Source organism: Aspergillus foveolatus, assembly GCF_047715535.1.
Source record: "Aspergillus foveolatus strain CBS 279.81 unplaced genomic scaffold BDW70scaffold_25, whole genome shotgun sequence".
Taxonomy (NCBI): domain Eukaryota; kingdom Fungi; phylum Ascomycota; class Eurotiomycetes; order Eurotiales; family Aspergillaceae; genus Aspergillus; species Aspergillus foveolatus.
The window spans coordinates 123,331-140,153 of NW_027396089.1; the positions used below are offsets into that span (position 1 = coordinate 123,331).

A 16,823-nucleotide genomic window follows, 5' to 3' on the forward strand; every position below is an offset into this window, starting at 1 on the left:
CCGTCGCATCGTCTAGCCAAGGTGCGCGAAAGGCTGTACTCTTCAGACTGCCCAGTGCTGCACCTGGGGCTACCACTGGCGGGCCATCCGTGGACGCATGCATCTTTAGCATGGGGAAGCATCAAACTTGGTAAGAATTCCCGGCTGCAAGGTGGAATTTGCTGCACGAGGCTGAACGACCGGGGTCAGGAGCGCGCTTCCATATAACACGGCCATGCAGCCAGATTTCTTCCGGAGGCACCTAAGGAGTTCACGCTACCTTCTTCCGTGATTGCCTTCTTCAAACCGCATCATTCAGAAATCAAGATGACATTTACGCCTTCTGACGGGATTCTGGCCTACCGCCCTAAGATTGCGACCCCAAGCGAAGATGACGAAGACGATGTCATGGTCATTGGAATCGACTTTGGCACAACGTGAGTCCCAAGGCACTCTACGCACGCTGATGCTAATTGTAAAGTTATTCCGGCGTCGCATGGGCAACTGTCGCAGATTTCGCTAGCGATCAGATCAATCTCATCACCAGTTGGCCGGGAACCGGCAGAGAAGAGGGCAAAGCGCCTACTGAGTTATTTTACGAAGACGACCAGATTTTCTGGGGCTATGAGATTCCCGATGACGCAGATCCAGTCCGCTGGTTCAAGCTCCTTCTTGTCAAAGACGAGGACCTGAGTGAAGAGACTCGTTCGTCTGAGTTCCTTCTTCGTGGACGCAAGATGCTCAAGGAGACGGGCAAGACTGCAGTTGGGTTGATCGCCGATTATCTCCGCCTCTTGTGGGCGCATATCTTGGAGTCGGTGAAAAAGTCTCGCGGTGAGTATGTTATTGATGCGTTGCGGTTCCACGTCGTAATTACAGTGCCTGCCATCTGGAAGGGTTATGCAAGACAGGGGATGGAGGAGGCCGCTCGACAAGCTGGAATCTTGAGCAGTCGGCCCGCTGGGGAGACTATGCTCAGCTTTGTCCCCGAGCCGGAGGCTGCGGCATTATCCACGCTTTGTGAGCCTGGTCGTAGGACTCAGCCGGGTGACGTCTATGTTATCTGTGATGCGGGTGGTGGCACCGTTGTAGGTCGCTTCTCTCCAACTTCATCTCCTAGCTCACAGTTGTAGGACTTGATCAGTTACGAGATTGCCTCTGTCAATCCCATCGCAATGCACGAAGCCGTCGAAGGAACTGGTAAGTATATCTACCCTTTACTCTTATTCATTCTAACTGTCTAGGCGGTCTGTGTGGTGGTATCTTTATCGATGAAGCCTTCGAACACGCATGCAAATCACGACTTGGACGTCGCTGGGATCATCTCAGCAAGGCTGGTATTAAAGAGATTATCAAAGGGGAATGGGAACACGCTATCAAGCCACAGTTTAAACCGCAAAACTCCAAAAAGGAGTATATTGTGAGTATCCCAGCAGAAGCATTTGGGAAAAATAGCTTGGACGACATGAGTCGCGAGCCGTTTATCAAAAAGGGTCGAATCCATTTCTCAAGGTACGCTCAAATCTCCTGGCTGTGTCTGTGTCTAACACCATCTAGCTCCCATATTCAAGAAGCATTTACTGAGTCTTTTGCCGGAATCGACAAACTCGTCGACGGCCAAATCAACAAAGCAACGAGCCAAGGCCTCCATGTCAAGGTATATCCCCTACCGATCTTAAAGGCACCTCTAACAAGAGCAGGGCATCATCCTCGTTGGCGGTCTCGGCGCCAGCCCGTACCTCTACGAACATCTCAAAGACCGACACTCTAGTGCGGGAATCATAATCCTACAGTCTGGTGGAATGCGCCCTCGGACTGCAATCTGTCAAGGCGCAGTATACAAAGGGTTCCTTGACGGCAGCAGCGACAACAGCGGCACTCAGCAGAACGGCTATGGGGTGGCCGCACCAATTAGCGTGACATCTTCCATTTCCAGGACCAGCATCGGCATCGTTTACCACGCCCCGTTCGACCCAGCCAAACACCTCGACGAAGATAAAGCCTGGTATCCGGACGAAGGCGAGTGGCGTGCAAACAACCAGTTGAACTGGTACCTGAGACGGGTATCTCTCCTTTCCAGCTCCTTATTCGAATCATTTACTAACGTCTTCAGGGCGATAACGTCTCAACAACCGACCCAGTCCGTTACAACTTCTACCGGCTCTATCGCAAAGACCCCGGTCCTCAATTCAGCGTGGAACTGTACGAATGCGAGGATCATGACCCGCCCACGCGACTGGAAAAGAGCGTGGTACGCCATTGCAAAATCGACTGTACACTTGACGTGCCGTTTGAGAGCCTGGAAGACTTCCGGTCCGCAGAGACGGGCAGTTGGATGAAGAAAATGTCGTTTGATCTGGAGATGGTGCCGAGCGGGGCGACGGTGCAGTTTGTTGTATATGTGGAGGGGAGGAGGATGGGTAGTCAAAATGCTAATGTCAAGTTTTAGAGTTGAATTCGGTGTTTGCATAGTGTTTATTGGTTGTATCCAGGATTCAGCTGTATTTTATAGGCCTGTCTTCTATGGACTCTCCTATTACCCTAACTCTGGGATAGCTCTCTAGAGCCTTGCTCCCCGCCACGTTTACTATTGAATCCCCCCTCTTACGAGGCATATGCTTTTCCAGCTGAAGCATCAATGGGCCAAGAACAGCCAATAGAGACCCATCGTCAGACTCATGCTGATCGCTGCGGAACTCCGCCAGCTTACTGTGACTGGCCGAGGCCAGGCACCGACATTTGCCAATGCTATAAACCCCAAGGGACCAACACTCTACCGACTCAATTGTTGAGTCCAATTTTACCTTGAATTACCCATGGCCGTTATCTCAATTGAAATCATATCTGACGTTATCTGTCCTTGGGTAAGTGGGCATCCATAGCTCCCGAGGTCTTCCCTCGTTTCTCAAGTCAATCAGCCCCATCTAATAACCAAAAGTGTTTTATCGGCTACCGCACTCTTCAGAGGTCAATATCGCTGTACAAAAAGACATACCCCGGCGGTTCAGAAGATGAATTCGTTATTGAGTGGAAACCTTACTTTATTGATCAGGTTGCACCTGAGACAAGCGTTCTCATTAACGGTGCGCACGCCTCCCCCATCCTGTGCATTAAGCCACATATCAATACGTCAAAGCTGATGAAAGGGGAATAGACCGCATGGCCCGCCGCATGACGCGCTCCCAAATCGAAGCTGCGCAGACGCGTCTCAAGCGCATCGGCAGCACCGTAGGCATCTCGTTCAAGTTCGGTGGGTACATAGGCTCTTCACGACTTGCGCATCGGGTTCTCCACCTCGCTCTTGAGAGGGGAGGGTGTCAGATGCAGTGCACGGTAGCGGATACTCTGTTCCAATACCAGTTCGAGTTCGAAAAGGACGTTAGTCAGATGGACGTTGTCGTGGAAGCTGCCGGGAAGGCCGGAATGGACGGGGACCTTGTGAGGGAGTATCTGAAGGGGGATGCAGGCAAAGAGGAGATCGAGACGGCAGAGAGGAAAGTCAGAGAGAGAGGAGTCAAGGGGGTGCCGTGTCTTTGCATTAGGGCTGGGGGCAGAGTGGGAGAGCAGGTTGTTGACGGGGCTGGGGAGATGGAGGAGATTTTCGAGGCGTTAGTTAGGGCTCAGCCGAGGGATTCTGAGTAATATTCTCCTTTCCCTCTCCATGTTACGAGGGGGTGCATATAATGAAGTGGAGGTCGAATACTAGACCTAACATACGAAGACCACACATAGCCATCTGTTGCTCTAGTCTAGTGAGGCGACTCTGCACTACATCCCACGCGTCTACCTGTCAAGCCTTGGAGACCACAACTTACTTAGCACTACACACGTCACCCGTTCCTTGCGGAGTAAATCGCCCGTATACAACAGGGATGGAGCTCTCGATCCCCGCAAGTGGACAGTCAGCGCTCATTCCAAGCAATAAGAAGATAGTGTCTCCTGAGTCACCCAGCCAATGAACTGCAGCCCACCTGCAGCACTGACATGTGTCTTTCTGCGAATCGATCTCACCATACATCCCTAGCTCATGCATGCATGCATGGAATTTTGCAGCCAAGCGCGCTTAACGAGGAGGGCCTTGCAGGCCAGTGCTTATCTAACTAACCCCCGCCATCAGGCACAAGCCGGGTCAGCAGCAGTTAACAGGAGCTCATTTGCACCTCTACTTAACTTGCACCTTCTAGCATCCTCGATCGGGAAAACGAATAAGAACGTGAAAACCTGCATCACCATGGATAGTAGCTCAACAGTGTCGTGCGGCTTTTCCAGCGAAAGTCTCAGTCTCAGTCGTAGTCGCAGCCAGTCCTTCAGTGAGTCACTTTCCAGTATCGGTCCTGATTCCAACGCCGGTACCAAGCTTCAACTTGTTGAAAGGATTATCGAGCCGCTGGATTACTACTCAACGCGTCGCTTTCATCCTGTGCATTTGATGGACACTTTCGAGGGTAGCCGGTATAGGGTTATCCGAAAACTGGGCTACGGGTCTTTCTCGACGGTGTGGTTGGCGAGAGACACAAAGTAAGTCACGGTCAACACATATGCCATGGTATTGGCAATGGCTAAGGCTTCAGACTTGGCCGCTATGTTGCATTAAAAGTTGGCCAAGCTGAGGATCAAAGTTCAAGTGCACCAATTGAGGAGACTCGAATATATCAGCTATTGGCGGAGACCAAGTTCCCATCGCATCCTGGCCGTGACCACTATCTTCCCTTGCTGGATCAATTTCGGTACACTGGCCCAAACGGCACGCATCAAGCTCTTGTTTATGAACCCATGAGCGCCAGCGTCACTGAGGTGAAGGAGGCTCTGTTCCCTAACGGTCCGTTTCCGTGTCAGATGGCCAAGGCTATCCTCTGGCAGACGCTGTTAGGGCTAGACTTCCTGCTAACCAATGGTGTCGCCCATGGCGATATACAACCGAGGAATCTGCTGTTTGCCCTAGAAGACATCAAGGACGTACCAGAGGATCAGTTGGTGCAGGATAAGGACAAATCCATTACTCTCTGTGTCGACACCGAGCTGAAGGGGGGTGTGAAGGGGCCGGAGTACCTTGTTCCAGCGCACTCGTTGATGCAGTACCTCAATATTTCAAAGCCATTCACCATCAAAGTGTCTGACCTAGGCGGTTGTACGTGTGCACCTTCTTCCAGAAAAGATAGGAGCTGACCTAACAGCCTTCCTCACTTCCCACCCGCCCTCAGCACCGTCGCCGCCCCTTCACCTCCGCGGTCCAGAGACACTCTTTCAACGCTGTATTTCTGCAAAGCAGGATATGTGGAGCTTTGGGTGTCTCATCTTTGAGTTCATCACCGGGGTCGCGTTGTTTGACCTTAGCGATCACCCTGTGACGGATATAACGGACGACATGCACTTCATCGACATGTACAACATCCTCGGGTTCCCAAAAGACGAGACATTGCGGAACCAACAGTGGCCGAACTGGCGAAGGTTTTTCAGATCAAATGGCGAGCCAATCAACCATTTTATTCGGAGACGAGACCGTGACTTTGATATAACTGGAAGGCCGACCTCGCATACGTTGGAGGAACTGCTTGAAGAGGCGGTTGGAGAGAGGCTCTCGCCAGAGGAAATGAGCATGACGAAGCAGTTATTAAGGGGCCTGCTCGAGTTTGACCTCGAAAAGAGGTTTACGACGAAGGATGTGCTGAGGCATCAGTGGTTTGCGGAGCAGAGAGGGGATATCTGAATTTAGACCATATTTACAATCCCGTTTCCTAGCCTCTAGCCTCCCAGACTCTGCTTTCTGGTATTGTATTTACTGAATAATGAGACCGGTAAACAGTAGAAAGCGCTAACACTGGACGTGGTCGTTGCTGCCTTGTTCGGGATACATTTCATCACTCAAAAGATCATTGCACGACACCTGGATGGTCTTTTGGTGTCCATCAACCTTTGTTTCCTTATTCCTTATCCTCGCAATGTTATGCTCATTTTTACCTATCATTCTCTTACTGGCGTTGGGAGCTCTCTGTAAGACGTACGACTACATCGTCGTCGGCGGCGGCACGTCTGGTATACCACTCGCGGTCCGTCTGGCGCAGTCGCACTCTGTCGCAATCATCGAGGCCGGCACGTACTACGAAATCAGCTATCCGTTTGCAAAGACACCTGGTGCCGATATTCTGCCCGTCGGATCAGACCCTGATACCAGTTGCAAGGCCGACTGGGGATTCGTCACCACGCCTCAAAAGGGGGCCAATGGGCGGCGCGTACACTTTGCCCGAGGGAAGTGCCTCGGAGGATCGTGAGTAGCCTTAGTTGGGCATTATTGCTTGAGCAGTTGAGCTGACGAACTAGGTCGGCACTGAACTTCATGGTTTACCAGCGGTAGGCTTTCCATCCACGTCAAGAGCCCGAATAACACCATGACAGACCGACCAGAGAGGCGCTAGATTCGTGGGCCGAGGCCGTTGATGACCTCAGCTACGCATTCGACAATATCTTCCCATATTACCAACGTAGCGTGGCCTTTACTCCACCGGACCATGTCCAGCGGCTGGCGAATGCGACGGCGCTGTACAACAGCAGCGCGTTTGACCCTGCCGGTGGGCCACTTCAAGTCTCCTTTGCGGACTTTGTGCAGCCGTTCTCTACATGGGTCGCCCGCGGCATGGCGGCCATTGGCCTGCACCAGACATCGGCCTTTAACAGCGGCGAATTGAATGGCTACCACTATTGCACGTCGACGATCCGGCCGCAAGACCAGTCTCGCAGTACCTCCGAGTCCTCTTTCCTGCCAGGGCTTTCGACTTTGAACCCTAAGATCCATCACAAAACGATGGCGAAACGAATACTGTTCGACGAAAACAAGAATGCAATCGGCGTAGAAGTCAACAGCTTCGGTATATCAGAGACTCTGATAGCTTCCAGGGAGGTTATTGTCAGCGCCGGGGTCTTCCAGTCCCCCCAGCTGTTGATGGTCTCGGGCATTGGTCCAAGGCAGCATCTGGAACACCACAATATCACCGTTGTGTCGGAACTGCCTGGCGTTGGCCAGGGTATGCTTGACCATCCCTTCTTTGGCCCGAGCTATCGGGTAAATGTTGAGACATTGACCAGGCTAGCAAACGATCCAATATCCCAGGTTAAGGAATATATGCGCTGGCTCACGCAGCACGAAGGAGTCTTGACGAACCCGGTAGCCGAGTTCCTGGCATGGGAGCAGATCCCAGACAACCTGAGGGCAGGCTTTTCTGAAGACACACGGCGGAATCTCTCACTGTTTGCAGACGGCTGGCCGGAGGTTGAGGTAAGGTTATGTACTGTTGGCACGGAGCTTGAACTAACCCTATACAGTACATGTCAGGAGCAGGGTTCCTTGGAAATATCTCCAATTTCTACAGCAACCAACCGGACGATGGGTATGAATATGCGTCCATTCTTGGTGTACTTATAGCAACAACGTCTCGAGGTACTGTTACTTTGGCGTCTGCTGACACATCCGACCCGCCGATTATAAACCCGAACTGGCTGGATACCGAGTCGGATCAGCAATTGGCAATAGCGGCATTCAAAAGAATCAGACAGGCCTTTGCGAGTGAGGAGATGCGCCCAGTTGTCATCGGCGAGGAATACTATCCAGGACCGCAGGTTCAGTCGGATGAGGAGATTCTGGATTGGATTCGGAACAATCTGATGACTCTCTGGCATCCTTCGTGCACGTGCAAGATGGGCAGGGCGGATGACAGGATGGCGGTCGTGGACAGCCGGGCTCGAGTGTTTGGGGTAAAACGCTTACGGGTAGTGGATGCCAGTGCGTTTCCATTTCTGCCTCCAGGCCATCCTCAGTCTACATGCTGTAAGTCAACCCTTAGGCGCGGTGGCGGTTGCTGATGGTTTAGACATGCTGGCGGAGAAGATCGCCGACGATATACTTGAGCAAAGCGGCGGGACAGAGGAAACGGTGAGGATGAATCTGCGACGGTGAAATGCTTAAGCTGGGGACGATGTGTATTCCAAAGCCTCGAGAGAACAGTCCAGACGAACATCATTATTCAAATGCGCGCTTCCACGACAATACTCAAGGCATACTTCAAAACAAATATCTCCACTAGGTAGCAACAGGACGTCCAGCAGTATAGCGGAGGAAAGCCGACTCGGCGAAGTAGTCTCCCATATCGAACGTCATCAAGGACGAATGCTGCACGACCATAGTCCACCCATCGTGATGGACTTGCAGGATTCGACCGTGTCCCGAGCCGATATAGGACAGAATAAGAACCTACCCCCGGTTAGTATTCATTCCTCCAGCAAATTGGGTAGAAAAACTTGCAGATATCGGCTTAAAAGCGGTTTCACCCTCGCCTGCACTCTCAACTTCATTGCTATGCTCATACCACCACAGCAAAACTCCTACTGCGGCCTTCAACTCCGCAATACAGATCGTATCATCTGTACCTCCAGCCCCGACAAGTACAGTGGCAATAGGATTCGCTCGAGTATTCCCAGTCTGAAAATCAACATAATCCACATACACATCCTGCACTTTCCACGGGTACTGGTAATACCCCGATTCTTCAAAGTAGCCTAGATTGCCAATCGATATAAAGGAGCGGGTAGACACAGATTCAACAGCGCCTTCGATCTGTTGACAGAGTCTCGATGCGTTGCGTAATAGAATCTGTCCTGGGTTTGGCCGGAAGATGGGAGGTGCAGTTGGGAGGAAAAGAGGGGCTGTGATCATTGTCTTGATAGCTGCCGGCGTTTCAGTTCCCGTTATCCAGGCGTCATAATCTTTTGAGAGATTGAATAGCTCTTCGTTTGGAAGCAAGCCCACGCCGGAGAGTCGGTCTTGGTCCAGTGTTGACATATCGGCTTTGTGGTAGTAGCTTGCGTTTGTTTCCGAGGTGGTCATGGTCGAAGACTTGGTCGGGCATGAGCATAAGGGCGGGGTATCAGGACTCGTCTTGGGCTGATAGTGATTGAGGTGGGCTAGTTGGCGTCGGTGTTGGGTCTCGCAGTTGTCATCGCCCTCTTCGGCTTCGCGAACTCCAACACAAACACCATGCCCGTCTCGCTCGCCGTTGGTATATGACTGCACCACGCAGTTGACCTGCCCCTGGCTCTGGCTCTGGCTCTGACACTGAGACCCGTTCTCATACTTGGATATCCCTCTCTCAGCCTCGGTCACAGTATCAGTGCCACTGCCATGCTTATGGGCATTCAAGTCCACAGTCGAGATGTCACTCGGCGTGTTCGAGGAAGAGCAGTTAGCATTTAAGACTGGTTGAAGGCGGGGTGTTGCAGGCGTTTGGTAGTTGTTGTAACGAGCACGTTGTTCGTACTGATGCTGGTAACTGGACTTCGCGAACGGCCAGACTTTCAATCCGCTGTCGCCACCACATTTAGTCTGACCTTCGTTTTTGACCTTGAGATGCGCCAATCCCGTGCTGTCCAGATCGATGCTGCCGTCCTCGCAATGGTGCATTCCGAAACCGCTCTTCTTCAGAGGCCTGAAAACAGCCGGTTCAAAAGCGAGTTCCACATCAGCGTCCATCTGGTCAATGATACTACCGTTAGCATGGATGAAACCAACTCTTTTGATCTTAATGCCCAGAGTCTCATCGGCGTCACATGTCGTGGTGATCGGTACTGCTGGGAAGGGGGCTAGGAGCTGGTTGAGCCGCGTTAGGCAGCGGAGGATGCGGGCATGAGTGCTTAGTCTGGTGGTACTAGAGATGAAGGTGGCACTTCCCGAGCCGGTTCGAGGACAGGCTTGGATAGGGTACATTCTGCTTTAGGGGAGGAGGTTTGTGAGCTTGAATTGTGGTCCAAGATTCGGATAGACAAATCGGTATATGAAGGGCTGTCAAGATGGGTATGTTTTGGAGGCCTATTATGGAGAATGAATGAATGATAATCGAAGATGAAAACTAGATGACTGGTGAAAAGGATCAATTTAATATCACCCAGCTCGCTTTAGAATGCCCGCAGGGCACACCTCCGGCACAGTGAATCATAATCTGAACGTGGAAACAGCACCTAATGCACGTATGTCCGGACCAATGTCCAGTTACTTGTGCTGGGATTAAGGTCTTTTAAACTAAAAATCAGACTCAAAGCCCAGAACCAAGAACCGAGAGGATCAGAGCATTGAGCACGTTAGTCATGGCGAGGCCATGCGTCACCGGTGCTGGTTTCCGTAACCTTCGTATTAGCCCAGGATGAGAATCCAAGACCAGGGAGTCGTACAGTCCATCAAAGCAGCGCTCTCTTCAACAATACCGTATCGTCTTGCATAGTCTCCCGTGCTTTCTCTCTGGCCTTTTCTGCCACCACCAAGCACCAACAAGTGAGGCGCCGGTTTCAAGGAAGATAGTTCCAAGCGGGACCATTAGAGTTACAAGGAGTAACTTCTCCAGAGAGCCGACTTGGTTGAGAACGCGAAATCCGTGAGCGAGTAGGCCAATGCTACGCCAATCGTAGGAGCGACGTGGGTGTTTTGGACGAGGCTATACCGAGGCTATAATCGATCCCGTAGCGTTCGAGCATGGCGGCGCGAGAAAGGCCGGCAATTCTGCCGACATCAGACTTGGGACGTCATTGTTCAAATCCACTCCATTACAAACAGATCTTTATTTTGTTCCTTAAGAAGAAAATCAACCTTGTTGCGTTGACTGAAGTGCATTACCTCCAGATGATGTGTTATGGCAGAGTAGTAGGCTGCGGTTTATTGTCGAACCAAGGCAACACGAGATCTTCAAGTTAAATGCCGACTTGTTGGTAGCCTAACTGGCGCGCAGTATGGTCCCTTTTTTGCAACTCAGCCAAGTTTTGGTCACAATTGAAATGAATGGCGAGATTCGATGCTCAAGGCTGCAGATAGGCTATCAGCACCCAGCGATCTGCGATAAACAAACCCCGATATGCGGGAGAACGGAACATCTTTGATCCATTCCAGAAAAAGTTAGGCGCATTAAAGCACGTGGACAGAATGCTTTTGTCCCCTCACGGCTATATATTGTCCCTCGAGTACACCCCGCTTACACCCCGACTGAGGAGAAACGAAGAGAAGATGTCGAAGCTGAAGGTCGCCATCTCCCAGTCGCACTCGCGGCAGTCTCTAGCAGATACGCTTGTTGCGCTCAAGCACACTGCTTTGGCTGCGGCCACTCGGGGTGCCGACATCCTTCTCTTCCCAGAAGCTTACCTTGGAGGGTATCCCCGCACTGCCACTTTCGGTACACGCTTTGGCTTCCGCGAAGCCCATGGCCGTGAGCAGTTCCTACATTACTTCAATGGAGCCGTGGATCTGGGAGACACTCCGGCTGGAGCTGGGGATGACTGGGTGGACAAGAAACTGCCCGTGGCCAAAGGGAAACAGTACCGCGGCGACGGGACGCGAGAGACTCTGGAGCAAATCGCTAACGAAACCGGGCTTCTGATAGTTGTGGGAGTCATTGAGCGAGCAGGTGGCAGTCTGTATTGTTCTGCATTGTATGTCGATCCCCAACGGGGCGTCCTGGGAAAGAGGAGGAAGGTCATGCCGGTTAGTCGGCGTACTTTACTTTGTGCTTATACTACGCTTACACGAAGTAGACCGGCTCCGAACGCCTCGTTTGGGCTCAAGGGTCGCCTTCCACACTCAAGGCCGTCACGACGGAGATTAAAGGCGTGAAATTGACGTTGGCTGCTGCGATCTGCTGGGAGAACTACATGCCTCTGCTTCGTCAGAGTCTGTACTCTCAGAACGTCAACCTCTACCTGGCTCCAACTGTCGACAGCCGCGAGACTTGGCTTCCTCTTATGCGAACGATTGCTCTAGAAGGCAGAACCGTTGTTCTGTCTGCCAGCCAAAGCGGTCGCTACAAAGAACTCCCTAGCTGGGTCACCCAAGCCCCGGAAGGGGAGAAGATAGACGCAGGTACGTATCCCGCAGTTATTGACTGGAAGATACTTATTGGCAATAGATCCAGAAGAATGGGCTAGTGGAGGCGGCTCGTGTATCATTGGGCCTCTGGGGGAGGTTCTTGCTGGACCCATCTGGAATGTAAACGATGATAGCGATCCGGATACCGCTCTGCAAGTCGTCGAAGTCGACTTCGATGATTGTGTTCGCGGTAGACTAGACTTTGACGTGGCTGGGAGCTACTCCCGGAACGATTCATTCACTCTCAAGGTCGAGGGCTTGGATCTGAGTCCACCTGCTCTATAAGTTCTTTGGTAGCTAGTTATCTCTTCCAATTAACTTGGTACCATGATCTGTTTCTATCTACTGCTGCCATGCATTTGAGATGCAAACAAATTCACATATCTTGCCATGATACGCTTCCCAACATCTACGTGGCTGGTTGACCCAAGACGAGTTACCTCCATTTTTCTAATCCGAGCTCTAATTTGGCTCTTGAATCTCTATATGCATTGCGTTCTATGTTCACTCCTTGCTTACCCTGTTGATAACCAGCGCATCCGCTTCAAGCCAATACTTCCCATTCTTGCAATGGTGACGCCCAAGGAATTCATCCGATCAGCCTTAGCCATTTGGAATATGGCACTAACAAACTCAAGATGGCAACCAGACTGATGAACCAGATACTCGTGCTAAATATGGCAGGGGGATGATAAGAAGGTTCTAAGCCAAGTATTGGTGACTATGTAACACAGAAACAACGACGGCATTAGACTCTTGATTTATCCTTGCTATGGAAACATAGCCTATCCAGTAGTTTTCCGCCATCCATTCCTTCTACACCGTTGCCGAGTGTATGGGGCGTTCAGTCGTTTGTCCTCTATAGAGATGGAGTAGTGTTAGGGTAAATTAGCCCAATCTTCGCTGGTTTAGTCAACCCCTTGATGTGCAGCTCCAGCGTGTCCCATCCCCATACTTGAAGGGACCCGCTGTTCCATGGACTCCCATTGCCATTGAGGTCCAATAATCAACAAATTCTCTGTACGCTGAGCTTTTAAGGATAGCGTTACAAGTGCATCCCTGGGGAATTTGGCTGGTAAGGCCACCCGGCTTCGTCCTCTACCTCATTAACAAGTCAAACGACTCTACTTTACCAGTTTCCTAATTATCTCGAGCCTTCGTCATATTACTGAGTGACTTGCAACTTGAATGCCCCTTATTCAACCCTCCTGACTTCAGGTATTGGAATAACTCAGCGCCTCAACAAACAGCGAACGTATCTATAGTATCCTTGTCTCGAGGTGAAACTAAGAGACGGCTAGGGCAATTGGAAATATCTTGACAAGCGGTTCGGCTTAAGAACTATCTCCAGTTGGACTCGTTCTGGCTTAGTAGCCCTGCCGCGTCAAGCTCGGGGCATGGGAGTGGCATTATAGCAAAGCTAGGTCGATATCTCACCGTGGTGCGTACGTATTTAACATATTGTATGAACAGGGCAACTGCTTTCATTCTGACCAGCCATTGCAATGGGTGATGCCCTAGTGGGCGGCGAAGAATCCTATTCCTGTTTTTACGTTCTCACCTCTCCACAAACATGGATGTGCGTATGGTATATATCAGGTTATGATGTGTGATGTATGGTATGCACAAAGGTGCAGGATCTATGCACTTTGAATAAGTTCGATCAAAGGCGAAATCATACAGAGATTGGCAGTGTGGTGATAGTTTTACATAGCCCAGTGATGAAAATCATGCTGACAGAGATCTACCACGTCAGACAGTACTATGTGGATTCGCGCGCCTGTCCGATCACATTTGGAGCTATATACTATAACTATGTAGTTGACATACACACGCCAGCATGGCAGGACGCGCACGAATAAGCAGCACTGAACCACCTATCGGCCATTACATTTCATCAACTCACCCTTGAGCATCTAGGAGCGAAATCCAGCTTTCTGTCTCCACCACGAGTTCCCAGCCCACCAAGGGTGTCCTTGAGAGGGCTGCTCCCAGCCGCTCCCACTCCAGGGGTTTTCGTTCCCAGACTCAGAGCCAGCACCGGTAGGAGTCGCAACAGGAGTCGTGGGGGCCGTAGGAACGGCTGACGTAGAAGTAGAAGGTTCCACAACTGCGACCTCAGTGGGAAGGGAGACGTATCCGGCGGGTGCAGATGTTGCCGTCGCCGTTGTGGTTGGGACGTAAACAGGGGTAGAAGACGTCGCAGCTGACCCCGAGGAAGAGTCAGAGCTGGATCCCGAGCTAGAGGTGCTGTTGGAAGAGCTGACGCTAGACAGGTCATAGCGGTCCTTGAGGTTTCGCCACCAGTCGCGGAGCATCCAGTAGTCGAACTCGGTGATTTCAGTGGCGCTGCCGGAGAGCATGATGAAGCTTGTGACACCGGTAGGGGTCCAGTCGTAGAAGTCTGTTTCTTTTAGTGATTTGTACATCTACGTCGGTCTAAATGGGCACATACCGTCCAAAGCGAAAGTGTGGCCAATTTCGTGCAGGTAGATGTGAATGTTCTCCGTCTCGAGGTTCTGGAGGAAGTAGTCGGTGCCAACCCGCTGACCCCAGTCACCGCCGGTGCCGCCCTCGAAGCCATCAGTGAGCCAGAGGCTGTTGTCTATAGAATGTCAGTCCACTATCCAGCTATTTATTCTAGAATCGCAATACCATAATGACGATCCTCCCCAGCGGCGCAACCGCTGTAATCGCCATCCTGGTGGAAGAACCTTCCACAAGCCTCAGCACACTGCGGAATGCCATCGGCATCGGTGTCGGTGTAAATGTCAATACCGGAGGTGTCGCCCTCGAGCAGGGACTCATCGCTCACAGCCCAGCCGACAACATTGACCTCGACAGTGTCATAAGGCCAACCATCGAATCCGGCAAGTCCAGCAATCCACTTGTTGTAGGAGCGGCTGGCGGCCTGGGCGATCTGCGAACGCTGCTCGGCAGTGACGGATTGAGATGAGTCCCAGCGGACACAGTAGTTGATCTTGCCTCCAGCGGCGATGACTTGGTCGAAGCCGTAGTTTTTGAAGCCGAGTGCGTCGCTATACGTCTCGACTTCGTGGTCCCATACCTGAATTTGTTAGATATGCTGGATCAGTGGCTGTGAAGGACCTGGCGGTTTACCTCTTGCAAAGGAGTGACAAGGTCAGAAGGAGGATCCCAAGTACTGGGAAGGGTGACATCGCGCTTGCTACGAGAATCAGATGAAGTGGGCTTGGGCACGCCTATGTGCCAGGGGAAGCTGCGGTCAGTGAAGGTAGAGAGCGCGGTGCTCTTGACAGGGTGCGCGGCAACATAGCTGGCCAGCAGCTGGAGCGCGGTAAGAGAAAGAACGGATTTCATTTCGACAAAGAAAAGGAATGAAGGAAATGCAGCTACTCAATAGCTATGCAGAAGGGAAAGACTTGATTTCTCCATTGGCGGGCTTATTAGTTATATAAATATTTATCCTGAAACAGGGGTCTGGGGAACGCTTGTTCCCTATGCTTGGCAGCATATCTTGGCCAGACCATAGCGGCTGGACATGAAGCCATACGGGAGGAATCCCGCTTAAGTAATCAGGAACTTTCCTATGTGAGGAACCATGGATGGATTCAGGGGAGCACGTCACCAAAGATTGCATGGGCGACGCTGTACAGGGACTGCAGCAACCACCGGGCCATGTGCGGAGCGGCCAAGCCTCCGTCAATAATCAATAAGAAACAGCCTTCTCCGCCGGGCAAAACGAACTGCAGGCCAAAAGGCTTGGTTCACTTATTCCGAGACAGTGGGTCACTCGGATAAATTATCATCATTGAGTTCCAAAGGCGTTCGCGAGTCCGAGAGAAAGCCGAGGCTGCTCTGGCCCTGGCTGGCGGGGCTTTCCGGATCCTGATTTCTGGACTGACTGTGACGCAGCCGGCAGTTTGTCGCATGCAAGGCCTGCACGAGGTTCCTCGACAACTCCTAACAGCGCCAGATATGAGGCAAGCGTCGCAATTATTGAAGAAATTAACCCGGAAACAAGCCGACCCGTGCCTGTACACCTATCCCTTCTCAGTGCAGTCGCTGGTCGTCCACTTTGCGATTGTCCTTGCGCTGCGGGCGAAGCACCGACCAAGCCGCGAGCTAACGCAGCTGGGCTATCGCCTAGTGAACGTTGGCAGAAACGAGAACCTGCGGGAGTGGTATCTCAAAGTAAATCCATATGGTCGAGTAAGTCGTTTCACCATGTTGAATTTCGAACCCAGAGCTAACTGTTGCAGGTGCCCACTCTCACGTACAGTGGGCTCCCGTCACCGCTGACGGACGCGCTGTCAATCGTCTACTGGATTTGCGACCAATGTCCAAGTCTACTTCCCAAGGCACATCAGACGGAAATTTGTCGACTACTCTCGCAATTGCATGAAGCCCTGGATCGCTACGGCGCGGCCAACCCGACCGTGGATGACCTTTTGACCAACCATGACATCACTCCCTCCTACCGCCAGGCCCTGGAGTACAAGCGCGACTGGTTCGTTCCTGACCCTGAACTTTATCAATTTGGTTGCTGACACCGACCAGCCAGAGAAAACAGAGGGAGTTGGTATCGATGAATTTATCGGACGGCCAAAGTATGACGGCACAGTCTATCTCCTTCCTGAATGAGATCGTCGAGTTGCGGGAGAAGTACAGCAAAGGCGGAACCTGGATCTTTGGGGATAAAGTTGGCCCGACGGTGCTCGATGCCCATGTGGTTCCCTTCGTTACACGACTGGACGACATCCATCTGGATGACCTAGTCCCTGACCAGCTACGCAAGTATGCACAGAAAATAAGAAGGCTGCCGCAGGGGAAGGAGGCGATGGGGCAGCGGCCGACGGTCTGGGACGCTTCGCTGGGGCCGATAGACGAGATTCGACTATGATTGCACGCGACATGACCTGTAAGAATATTAGAACTAGACACGTTAAATAGACATCAAATCGCGAGATGAAGC

General features: G+C 51.7%; 7 protein-coding genes across 7 annotated transcripts; 5 read left to right on the forward strand and 2 right to left on the reverse strand.

Annotated features, from left to right (window-relative positions):
• Positions 1–306: 306 nt before the first annotated feature.
• On the forward strand, positions 307–2,428 carry BDW70DRAFT_160147 (Hsp70 family protein; the record flags this gene model as incomplete). Its single annotated transcript, XM_073740796.1, has 7 exons — positions 307–416; positions 461–1,067; positions 1,113–1,179; positions 1,224–1,491; positions 1,537–1,636; positions 1,680–2,042; positions 2,093–2,428. The coding sequence occupies 7 exons, from the start codon at positions 307–309 to the stop codon at positions 2,426–2,428; spliced, it is 1,851 nt and encodes a 616-aa protein (XP_073595801.1).
• Positions 2,429–2,783: 355 nt separating this feature from the next.
• BDW70DRAFT_168304 (uncharacterized protein) lies at positions 2,784–7,927 on the forward strand (the record flags this gene model as incomplete). The annotated part of the gene is made up of 12 exons (XM_073742431.1): positions 2,784–2,843; positions 2,918–3,062; positions 3,134–3,591; positions 3,728–3,731; positions 4,164–4,497; positions 4,551–5,107; positions 5,154–5,641; positions 5,771–5,774; positions 5,965–6,244; positions 6,373–7,249; positions 7,297–7,798; positions 7,842–7,927. The coding sequence occupies exons 1-12, from the start codon at positions 2,796–2,798 to the stop codon at positions 7,925–7,927; spliced, it is 3,783 nt and encodes a 1,260-aa protein (XP_073595802.1). The 5' UTR covers positions 2,784–2,795.
• A 26-nt stretch (positions 7,928–7,953) lies between these two features.
• On the reverse strand, positions 7,954–9,730 carry BDW70DRAFT_168313 (uncharacterized protein; the record flags this gene model as incomplete). Its single annotated transcript, XM_073742432.1, has 2 exons — positions 7,954–8,221; positions 8,318–9,730. 2 exons carry the CDS (start codon positions 9,728–9,730, stop codon positions 8,051–8,053), a joined length of 1,584 nt encoding a protein of 527 aa, XP_073595803.1. The 3' UTR covers positions 7,954–8,050.
• Positions 9,731–10,974: 1,244 nt separating this feature from the next.
• On the forward strand, positions 10,975–12,413 carry BDW70DRAFT_136576 (nitrilase). Its single transcript, XM_073736886.1, has 3 exons — positions 10,975–11,488; positions 11,539–11,863; positions 11,910–12,413. The coding sequence occupies exons 1-3, from the start codon at positions 11,015–11,017 to the stop codon at positions 12,152–12,154; spliced, it is 1,044 nt and encodes a 347-aa protein (XP_073595804.1). The 5' UTR covers positions 10,975–11,014; the 3' UTR covers positions 12,155–12,413.
• BDW70DRAFT_53939 (uncharacterized protein) lies at positions 12,122–12,560 on the forward strand. Its single transcript, XM_073744236.1, has one exon. It carries the CDS (start codon positions 12,260–12,262, stop codon positions 12,521–12,523), a length of 264 nt encoding a protein of 87 aa, XP_073595805.1. The 5' UTR covers positions 12,122–12,259; the 3' UTR covers positions 12,524–12,560.
• Positions 12,561–13,634: 1,074 nt separating this feature from the next.
• On the reverse strand, positions 13,635–15,268 carry BDW70DRAFT_136577 (uncharacterized protein). Its single transcript, XM_073736887.1, has 4 exons — positions 14,990–15,268; positions 14,525–14,936; positions 14,325–14,474; positions 13,635–14,273 (listed from the first exon to the last, which is right to left on the reverse strand). Exons 1-4 carry the CDS (start codon positions 15,206–15,208, stop codon positions 13,786–13,788), a joined length of 1,269 nt encoding a protein of 422 aa, XP_073595806.1. The 5' UTR covers positions 15,209–15,268; the 3' UTR covers positions 13,635–13,785.
• Positions 15,269–15,826: 558 nt separating this feature from the next.
• BDW70DRAFT_160154 (glutathione S-transferase family protein) lies at positions 15,827–16,751 on the forward strand (the record flags this gene model as incomplete). The annotated part of the gene is made up of 3 exons (XM_073740797.1): positions 15,827–16,060; positions 16,111–16,358; positions 16,409–16,751. 3 exons carry the CDS (start codon positions 15,827–15,829, stop codon positions 16,749–16,751), a joined length of 825 nt encoding a protein of 274 aa, XP_073595807.1.
• Between the last annotated feature and the right edge of the window lie 72 nt (positions 16,752–16,823).